Source organism: Populus nigra, chromosome 5 (genome assembly GCF_951802175.1).
Source record: "Populus nigra chromosome 5, ddPopNigr1.1, whole genome shotgun sequence".
NCBI classification, from domain to species: Eukaryota; Viridiplantae; Streptophyta; class Magnoliopsida; order Malpighiales; family Salicaceae; genus Populus; species Populus nigra.
Window position 1 is genome coordinate 4,233,546 of NC_084856.1, and position 11,309 is coordinate 4,244,854.

An 11,309-nucleotide genomic window follows, 5' to 3' on the forward strand; every position below is an offset into this window, starting at 1 on the left:
TATTGGCGACCGTCATGGCCGAAAAGGAAATCACATGTTTGATCTTATACTATAAAAGGTTTTTGTCTTATGAAATATCATTTTCTTTGAGAATATATTTTCCTTCTAATCAATCAATCATTTTTTTTTATCCCAAATCTTTAAATACACTCACCCATATTTTTACTCTCCTTTGATATGGATTTCTTCTCAATAACAAATTCACCAATTTATATCGACAATGTTTCTGCAACCTTTTCCATCATTGAAAATCCTGAATCAACTTTACCATCCCAATACTTTGATCTAACTCTATAGTATCATCCATCACCTTCCTTACCTCCACTATCATTTGTTACACCACCATCATCATGTCATCATTCCACATAACCTATTTAGCTCCCTATATTTTTATATAATTTTTATGTCGATGCAATGTTTCCTTTTAAAACTGTCTAATTCCTTTTCATGAACATGGTCATGACATCATGTATTTTTTACCATTTTATTTTTCTATTATGATCGTCTTCCCCCAACTCACAAAGCCTTTACAACACAACTTATCATTTTTAAAGAACTAACTAATTTTTAACAGGTTGTTTGAGATCCAAAGTGGTGCCAAATCATGCATAATGAAATCTAACCATTTCAAGCCAACACGCATCTAAAGTTTTGTATCTTTACCAACTTATAAAAGACCTATTAGTTGCAAATGGATCTATAAAATCAAGCTTCATCTTGATGGCATTATTGAGAGGTACAAGGCTCAACCATCATCCATGTGCTACCTAACATCGCTACACTTTAAAGAAGACATTTGCACAAATCTATGTATGATATAAAACATGGTTAACGATAATGGTTCATCAAGTTGTCAAGTGCTTTCATATATGATAGGTTTCATCAATCATATTTTGACTACTCATTATATATTTGAAATCATTTCGGCAACTTCATAACATTATTGGTTTATATTGATAACATAATATTGGTAGAAAATAACTTAGAAGACATTGCAAACACCAAACAATCTTTTTCAAGTCATTTCAAATTAAAGGATAGGGATAAACTCTAGTACTTATTTGTGATAGAGGTCGCATGCTCAAATAAAGGAATCAAATTATATTAAAGAAAATATGTACTAGAAATTTTAGAAGATACGGGCTTTCTAAGTGAAAAAACTTCACGGTTCCCTATTGAGCACAACTTATCACTCATACCGACAAGCATGGAGCCATTAATTAATCCATCTCCATACCAATGACTTTGGGTCAATTGATTTACCTCACCAAAACAAGACTTGATTTGGTTTATGTTATTCATGTATTGACTAAATTAATGGACAAATCTAGATAACCACATTTCAAATTTGCACACAAAGTCCTCAAATACATCAATCAAACATATAGACAAATGTTTTTTTTACCCTCTATAGGTTCATTGGGATTATAAGATTTTTGTGATGTTGATTGAGCCCCGATGCATAGATACATGAAAATTGCTAATAGGTTATTGCATTTTACACGATTCAACACCAATTTATTAAAAGACAAATAAACAAGACATTGTGTCTCGTCCAAGTGCAAGGGTAGAATATTGATCTATGACCGCTACTCATTATGAGATTACTTGGTTGAAAGATATATTGATATATTTGAGAGTGTATCACTCACAATTAATTATATTATTTTGTGACAATCAAACTATTATACACATAACTTAAAATCAACTAATCGACATATTCACCAAGCCATTTAGTTTGGCATAATTTGAAATATTACTTGGCAAGTTGGTTGTCATTGACATACACTCCAACTGAAGAGGGAGTGTTAAAGGAAAGAATCTCATATAATAAGTTGTCAAATATTGTAATTGGTAATTGATTACTTGTTTTCTATTCTTGTATATGTCTATGCACAATTATATGTAGTAAAAAAATATGTTTGGTATATAAAGATATAATATTGACATTGTGAATGAATCAACAAATTATTCCTCACCAACTATGTTTCTTCATAGGAATCATTTGTATTTTGAAATAAATTTAAAATAAAATTAAATATCTAAAAATAGTACAAAATAAATAAAAATTTAACATAATTTGCTATAGTAAAGAGGAGAAATTAATGTTGAAGATTAGCTTCTCCAGAATACTTCATCGTTAAAATCTCAGTTACACCACCACCAAAACACTATGCTCTTTTTATTTTCTAATCTCTTTAGATCATATTATCTGTCTTTAATTTACATTAAAAATAAGCATTTGAATTTGATTTTATGCATAATTTACATGAATGAATATCAAAGTTAGAAAGAAGGGGGATTTATGGTGGTCGAAGCATGAAAGAAACGAGTTATTTATTATTAAAAATATCTATAGAATTGAAAGATCTTGTGAATGAATAAGATGACAAAGATATGATGAAGGAAATGAAAGTAACATAAATAAATAAATAAATTGAAGTTGGATATCAAATATATAAATTTAATTTATTTATTAATTAAATTAAATTTAAATACTATAATTAAACTTAGTTTTAATAATGAATTGATTCCAAATACAATGTTAAGAATATAAAATCATTTTTATAATAGATTTGGTTAAATATACAAAAAAAATAAAATAGAATCACATTACAAATTAAGTCATGAAACACTGACTCTAACTTCGTGCTCTAATAAACTTTTTTATCTTTAATGTTTGGACTTTTTAAAATATTTGTTATTTAATGTGAGAAATACACTTATATTTATACATTCAAAACCGATATTTTTTTTTGTTTTTATTTTAAAAATAAGGCTTCCGAGGAAGAATAATTAATTCTATTGTCTCCGGTTATTAAAAAACATAAGCGGTCGAATGGCAAGCAAAATCCAGCACTTTTTTGTAAAGAAACCTTATGCAGCACCAAAGCATAAAATAAAATAAAATAATATAATGTTCCAATAATATCATCACCCATCCATCATCACCACCACATGCCAAGATCAATGTTTACTCACATTTTACACACCTAGGCTGTGGGACCACCGATTCTTCACTCAACACACCATGATCTCACCACGTGTCAGGAAACGTGTCCATCAAATCATACACACACTTGCACCTAACCCCTCTTTCTCATTCCCCCCTCCACCTGCTAAAAGAAAATAACCCCATGCCATCTCTACCCCCAAACAACCCCATATAATTACACCCCAATGCCATTTCCGTATCTAAATCGCATTATCCGTATATTTAAACGGCATTAAATATCCGGTTATCAATTACAGTTCTAATAAATCAAAAAATAATTTATAGTAATGGATAGTTAAGAAGCAAAGCGGAAAAGCCCAAAATACCCCCGTTCCATCCCCTAGATACATGCCGTAAAACCTCCCCTCTCCCTCTTCTATTTTTCTCATAATCTCTCTTTCTTTGCCTTTTTTTTCCAGCTTCGTGTCGGTGACAGATCTTGCATTTCTCTACACTCAAAAACCCTCACAAACACACTATAATTTAATTTCTTTTACAAAATTCAAAATACGGATCTACACGCAAACCCGAAAGCAGTTTCGTTTTGTTAACTCAACAGATTATTATTATTATTATTATTATTATTATCATCATTATTTTGTGTAGGGTTAGTTAGAGGAGAGATTGATGGAATAAGGAATGCAAGAAGAGGTATTCTCATCGTTGTTGTTGTTGTTGTCAAAAAGAGACGGTGGCTGTTGATTTATGATAGTTATTGATATTATATTGGAGGGAGGGAATTTGGAGCTTGGGATTGGGGGAGGAAGAAAATTGGAGGAGGAGTGCATGAAGGGATTGGTCTTGAATGTATGCTCGGTTAAGGATTCGAGGAGGATAAGGTGGGATTCTGGTCTTGTAATAAGGAGCAGAGGTAGATGGGGCAAATGCGGTTGATCAACTTTGATTGATCAGGATTTGTAACCTGTTTTATATATAATTCAAACGAGTTTCAGATTTTAGAGGTCGGTAAAAAATTTTTAGTCGAAATTTTGGGATTGGAGAACAAAAACTATGCAGCAGCAAGATCATAGAAAAAAGGTGAAATTAAGATTGTTTAATTTGTTTTGGATGGTAATTTTAACAATTTGACTCAGAATTGACTGTTTTCTGTGCTGTGTGGTTTTTTATTTTCATGTTTAAAGATTTTTTTTGGTAAGATAAGGAAAACATCATTCTTGAATTATATGAAGAAATTTATGAATAATTAAGAGTTGGGATTGTTTTTGCAGATGCAATTATTCTATGTGGTAGCTAAACCATGTAGCAATTTGTTTGATTATCTACAAAAAATTAAATGAGTATGGATTTATGTTTTTGTTGTTCTCTTTTATGGGAGATGCAGTTGACAATGTTATCTACTAACTTAAATGCTTATGCTCTCCTGTGATTTCATTAGATGCCATTTTTATGTATTCTTATTCTATGTATCTATCTTCATGTGGATTTGATTCTCTCTCGTTTTGTAGATTTTTTCATTAACCGATAGTTTTTTTTTTCTTTTTTTTTTCCCTATCAAGCTTTTTGAATTTTTTTGCTCCTCTTCATCTTATGTGTAAAATGTTTTCGAATTGGGTTTACTTTCCTTCTATTCTGATTTTGTACAAGGGGAAATCCAAGAATTGTCTATTTCGAGGGTGTAAATGCAATATTTCGGTGATTTTGAGGCTGCTAGATTGATGTTATGTTTGTTGAGATAGCTTTTCTAATTGATTCTGGGTTAGGAAGTATGAACTTGTAAGAAGTTGGTTTAGTAATTACATCCATTGCATTTCATCTGATTATTTTGGAAGCTACAGAACTTCTGTGTAATGTGTTTATATTTTCAAATTATTTGCATTATATTCCTCTTCTTTTCCTCCTTTCCATGCTTTTGATGAATTCCAATTTTGTACCCCACTGTTATAATCCTTTCAAAAGAATAAAACAAGGGTTTTGATCTCATGGAACCACTGGAAAATAAAGTGAAAATTGTGGTGTGAGGGACAAACACAATCTTTATAAAAAAGTCACTTTTGATTGGATTATTCTTTGTTTATTGCATTTGAATAAGAAACTTCCATGTTCATAATACTTACAATATGGGTACCATTTAATTCAATTTTATTTAAGTAATAAGATGTCAGATCTATTCATCTGAAGTGTCACATGCTGGAATATAGTTGCATATGATTTGGATATGTACACAGTTCTATTTGATCTAAGACTCACTGGCATTGATTTTCATGCTGTTGAATATGGTAAAAGAAGATATCAAATAGGTGATTAATTTTTCATAGATGATTACTGTCATAAAGTTAAGTAGAGATGCATAGAAATATTTATTGATCTTGTGTAATGTGTTATTATTCTCAACTGACTTGGTTTCCAATGTCGCAGAATTCAACTGAAATGGACTTCTTCTCAGAATATGGTGATGCCAATAGGTACAAAATTCAGGAAGTTATCGGGAAAGGCAGTTATGGTGTTGTTTGCTCTGCAATTGACACTCACACTGGTGAGAAAGTGGCAATAAAGAAAATACATGATATTTTTGAACACATTTCCGATGCTGCTCGTATATTGCGTGAGATAAAGCTGCTTAGGCTCCTAAGACATCCTGATATTGTGGAAATTAAGCACATCATGCTACCACCTTCAAGAAGGGATTTTAAGGATATCTATGTTGTTTTTGAGCTCATGGAGTCGGATCTCCATCAAGTCATCAAAGCCAATGATGACTTGACACGAGAGCACTATCAATTTTTTCTTTATCAGCTACTTCGTGCATTAAAGTATATCCACACAGGTACTATACTGTTTTTTGCTTTAATTGGAGCTTTACTTAATTCCAGAAATAGGTTGACAATTTGCATTTAGCCAGCCTTTCCTACTGTATTGGTATGCTTTGGTGACTGGTTTCCTTGTAATATAATTGCTCTGTCCTCATCTATCTCTTTCTTTGTTATGACTCTTATTCCTCATCTACCTCTTTCTTTGTTATGACTCTTATTTCTGTTTGTTGAGAATGTGGCATATATCTAATTCTTATCCACTTGGCTCCAGCAAATGTTTATCATCGAGATTTAAAGCCGAAGAATATATTGGCGAATGCGAACTGTAAGCTTAAAATCTGTGATTTTGGGTTAGCAAGAGTTGCTTTCAATGATACACCCTCAACAATATTCTGGACGGTACTCTTCTAAGATATTAAATCCATCATGCGCTTTCTAATAGGAACTGGGAGCCTTTACTTTGAATTCTTGTTGTACATTTACAGGATTATGTTGCTACAAGGTGGTATAGAGCTCCAGAACTCTGTGGGTCTTTTTTCTCTAAGGTATGACCACATGATTTTCAATTCATAGGCTTGACATTTTTGAAGTTAAGTTAAAAATGTTAGTTGGCGCTCTGGTTTGCAGATGGAAAATTATTTTTCAGAACCATCTTCTTGTGTTAATGCTGAAAATTGATCCCTTAATTTGAGTATTGAGGCTTAGATGTGATACTGCTATTGTTTGGAAAAGGAAGCAATGGTAGCTGTGGTTATCTCTTAATTTTCCTTTTGTTAAATTGTGTGTAGTGGAATATTACCATGCTCCATCATGCATTGATGGCTGTTTTGAGTTGTTGGTTCATAATTCTGAGGGTGAGAGCCAGAGTGGATTGTCTGTCAATGATTTATTATAAACAGAGTTATTGTTCTGTAGAAAAAAACTGTAAAGTCTTAGTTTTCTTCTTTCAAAATAACTCTGTTAACAGTTTTTATTTTTTTTCAATGGCACTGGTTGCAGTATACACCAGCAATTGATATATGGAGTATAGGCTGCATTTTTGCTGAAGTGATAACAGGGAAACCTCTTTTTCCTGGCAAAAATGTTGTTCACCAGTTGGACTTAATGACTGATCTACTTGGTACGCCGTCATTAGATACAATCTCACGGGTGAGTGCAAAGTTGTGATAAATTTTGTGTTTTTCTCTTGACATGCTCTTGCTCAACCTACATTAAAAACACTTCCCCTCAACCGTAGTCCTGCTAGAAAAAAAACAGAGAAATGCATGCTCACAAACACTAAAAAACACAAAATGAACGTAACTTGTATATTTTATTGTGTTAAACTCTTTTTTTTTATCTTTTATTATGAATCCAGGTTCGAAATGATAAGGCAAGGAGATACTTAACTAGCATGAGGAAAAAGGCGCCTGTTCCATTTGTACAGAAATTTCCAAATGCAGATCCTTTGGCACTATGTTTGTTGGAAAGGCTGCTTGCTTTTGACCCCAAAGACCGGCCGACTGCTGAAGAGGTGTCTTCCTCTATAAAATTATTAACTTTCTGAGTTTTTATGCCATTCCTCACCCTTGTTGCTTGTCTTTTCTGCATTGCAATCATATCACTGCATGCTATTGTCTCTTGATCTTTTAATATGGCTATAATCTGTCGAATTCTTTTGGCCTGCTTATATTTATTAGGCGCTGGGAGATCCTTACTTTAAGGGATTGGCAAAAGTCGAGAGGGAGCCTTCCTGCCAACCAATAACAAAGATGGAGTTTGAGTTTGAGAGACGGAGAGTTACAAAGGAGGACATACGAGAGCTAATCTTTCGGGAGATACTGGAATACCATCCTCAACTGCTTAAGGACTATGTAAATGGAACTGAGAGGACTAACTTTCTCTATCCAAGGTTCTAGCTTTTGGGACTTTCTTTTGTTTTTTGCTTTTTTTTTTTGGCTTTCAAAGATGGGATATGCAACTATCTTTCTGCTTCCACTTTCCTCTGATATTTGGTGGTGTGGACAGTGCGGTTGATCAATTCAGAAAGCAGTTTGCACATCTTGAGGAAAATGGTGGGAAAAATGGGCCTGTAATTCCACTTGAAAGGAAGCATGTATCTCTTCCCAGGTAAAATATATCCAGGCATCTTCTGTAGTCTTCTTGTTTTTTTGCTATGATCTTCTCGTTTTTGTTGCCTGCCTTTTGCAGGTCATGGTTTGTATAATAAGTAGGGATCAGAGGGAGGTAGTGATGATGTTACCACTTACTTTTTGAATCATCATGAGATTTTGCATTCTATCAGTTTCTTCTTAACTTCAAAGTTTTCACCATTTGTTGATAGCAGAAAGTCAGTGATGACCTTAGTGAAGACTGTTGTAATGATCATCAGATTTTGTGTTCTTTCAATTTCATCTGAACTTTTAAGTCTTTCCCGATTGTTGAGAGATACAAGTGTTGGGACAAGCCCACCAAGAAGATGGCACGTTGTTGTAGTACTTGGGGCATGTGATGTTATTTATGATATGTAGTGGCAGTTTTGGCCGTATTGAAATTAGTTTGATGTTGCACTGAATTGTTAGCTATTGTGTTGCATTCATGTTAAGGAATTGAAAGCAATTGTTGGAAGGATGAATAGATTGATGTGTGATCTTTGGAGTTAGATTATTTGTCCTGATATGTGTTGTGTTTAGATGGTTTGAAGGATCTGTCTCTTGTCAGATAACTTCTACAGGACAAGATATTTGGTTTTGATTCTGTAATGTGCTTCAGAGATTCTTGGGGGAGTTTATTTTCTGGATTTCAGCGTGACTGCAAAGTCTTATAGATTTGAATGTTATTTTTTTTTTCTTTTCAAGTATTTCTTGTTCTCGTTTTATTACTTATTCCCCTGGCTTAAAAGTATTTTACTGGTAGTCAGGTTAATTTTTCTCTGACATTTGAAAGATATGTGCAGGTCTACAGTTGTACATTCAAGCTCAATCCCTTCCAAAGAACAACAGAACCTTGCTTCCTTCAAGGACAGGCACTCCGCAGAGGAAGTGTATAACAAAAACCCCCGAGACTCTGAAGGAATTCCCATAAATATATCAAGAACCTTGCAGGCACAGCAGAGAATTCCACTGGGTACTATACTCGTGTTGCCCACATTTTTTCAACTAAATGGATTTCGTTTTACATTTACAGTGCAATAATTCATTGCATTTGCCTCTGTAGCTAAACCTGGAAAGGTTGTGGGGTCAGTTGTGCCATACGAGAATGGAAGCAACACGAAAGATGCTTATGACCCAAGAACATACATCAGAAGTACAGTCCTTCCTCTGCAGTCTGTCCCTTCTGCATATTGTTACCGCAAATCTAGCACAGGAAAGCTAGAACGATCTACCATGGAAGCTGAAAGAGACCTGTCCTCGCAAAAGCAAGTCCAGCAATGTGGCATGGCTGCCAAATATGCTCCAGATGTTGCTATCAACATCGACTCCAACCCATTTTTAATGACAAGGGTGGGAGGGAGCAAGGAAGAACATGTGGATGACCGGGTGATGATTGACACAAGTTTGCTGCAGACCAAGGCACAGTATGGTGGTATTGGTGGTGGTGCTGCTGCGACCGCATCTAGAGCTGCTTACAGAAAGGTCGGAACTGTTCAATATGGTATGGCAAGGATGTACTAGAAAAGGACTGAGGAGATCCACTTGTCTTGAGTATAAAAGTGGAAAAATCCATTTAGAGCAAGATTCGTTCTAGGAATTTTGCTGTCAGAATACTACAGGAGGTTTATGTAGTGGATTGTGTAAAAAGAGGGGGGCAGGATGCTTCTTGGTACTTTGTCAGGTTCTCATAGGAAAATAGGTTTTGGTCATGAGAAACAATAAATGTCTATATCCATAAAAAGTAAAAAAAAAAGAAAGAAAAAAGAGTGGAAATTAGTGGATTTAAACACGCATAATTCTCATTAAATAACTCTTCCAATGCACGTGCAACTGTGCAAGTGTAATCGGTATTTGTCTTTGGTTGTGAACCTTGTATGCTTCAAAATAGTTAGTATCCGTGTTGTGTCTTGAGATTACTCCACGTGTTTTTGTCCCTCCTCTTTTACGCTAGGCTTTATTCTTGTTTGCTGAGGTATGGTTTCGTCTCAGGAAAACATATGATAAAGTGTTTTGAGAAGGTGATATTACTCTTATTCTACTCTTTGTTATCCCTCTTTCTGTATTTTCCAGAATTACCATCGAGCTTCACTATTTATAAATATAAATAGTGAATCTTCCCCCCCCCCCCCATCAATTTAGCCTCCTATCTTTTTCTCATTTCCCTTTCTTTTCTTTTTCTTTTTCTTTTTAATTTCAATTTCAATTTAATCTTTTTTTTTTAAATTTCATTATCAATTTTTTTTAACAATCATCTAGATTAGTTTTATTCTAATAAAGTTGATTTAATGATATCAAAACAACTACCATACAATTTAGTTTTATACTCAGATTAAATAAGAAAAGAGGTCAATAAATTGTTTTTTCTATAAATCTCATCATTTTTTTTTAAATCTCAACTTCATCTTTAAATTTTTTTTTACCAGTCAACCAGGTTGTCTTTGAACCAACCAAGTCGACTAAGTTATGTTAGGATAATTTTGATATAGTTTAATTTTAAACCTATACTAGGCAAGAAGTTGAGTTACTAGATTTTATATGTCAATTTCATCCTTAAACGTTTTTTGTTGGTTGGTAGGGATGCTTTTGGACTGACCAAGTCGACTGACTCACATTCTAATTATAATTTTAAACCTCGGCCTAACGGGTCAACTTTGAAACTTCTTAATTATACTTCTTTTCTAGTCGAGATTTAAAATTATAATTAGGATGTAACATAAAACTGTAAACTAGTAGTATACTAAATAGATTTGATAAATAATCACCACTCGTATATAATATATTGAGATGAAAATATTTATGTTTATGTTACTTATAAAGATAATTTATAAGACATAAATTATTTAGTTATGATTTCAATTCTCTTATTTATAGTGCAATGAATATCTAATGAAGATGTAATTAACACAAGAAAGATAACAAGTACAAGTAACATAAAATTCTACCAAACAGGATCACCTTATAAAAATTATAACTCAAAATTTTATTGCTCAATAATTCACCACACCAAGTAGTCTTCTCTTTAAGAAATTTACAAGTCCTTAAATAAAACAAAAAACAATGTAAACAAACTAGAAAACTTGAAAATAATGGAAAACAATAAAAATCCTAAACAAAATAGGAAAAATAAAATGATTAGGCATAACATTTAATTTCCTAAACTAAATAGGAAAAAGCAATAACTAAGGAAAAAAATTCCTTAAAAATCTCTTGTATCGGTTGTTGAAAAAACTCTATTGAGTTTAAATTACTCTTGTCTTTAGTTTATAGATGTTCAATTAAGGCTCTTTAAATTTTTTTTCATCAATCGATCGACAAATTACTTGTCTTCCACTAACTTCTAAAGTAAAAAAAAAAAAAAAAAAAATTATAAACCTCACATTACTTCATTAACATGCATTGTATTAATATAAA

The 11,309-nt window shown here is 32.9% G+C and overlaps 1 protein-coding gene across 1 annotated transcript; it reads left to right on the top strand.

The window, feature by feature from the left end:
- Positions 1–3,369: 3,369 nt before the first annotated feature.
- Positions 3,370–9,814, top strand: LOC133694589 (mitogen-activated protein kinase 20-like). Its single transcript, XM_062116155.1, has 10 exons — positions 3,370–4,033; positions 5,372–5,780; positions 6,038–6,165; positions 6,252–6,311; positions 6,766–6,915; positions 7,124–7,279; positions 7,446–7,657; positions 7,774–7,875; positions 8,702–8,871; positions 8,962–9,814. The coding sequence occupies exons 1-10, from the start codon at positions 4,007–4,009 to the stop codon at positions 9,417–9,419; spliced, it is 1,872 nt and encodes a 623-aa protein (XP_061972139.1). The 5' UTR covers positions 3,370–4,006; the 3' UTR covers positions 9,420–9,814.
- Positions 9,815–11,309: the final 1,495 nt, after the last annotated feature.

Bases quoted from the DNA above. Each gene is read 5' to 3' on its own strand.
- LOC133694589 (XM_062116155.1), top strand. From the start codon at position 4,007: ATGCAGCAGCAAGATCATAGAAAAAAG. The intron at 6,312-6,765 runs GTATGACCACAT...CACTGGTTGCAG, and splicing joins GTGGGTCTTTTTTCTCTAAG to TATACACCAGCAATTGATAT. The intron at 7,658-7,773 runs GTTCTAGCTTTT...TGGTGTGGACAG, and splicing joins ACTAACTTTCTCTATCCAAG to TGCGGTTGATCAATTCAGAA.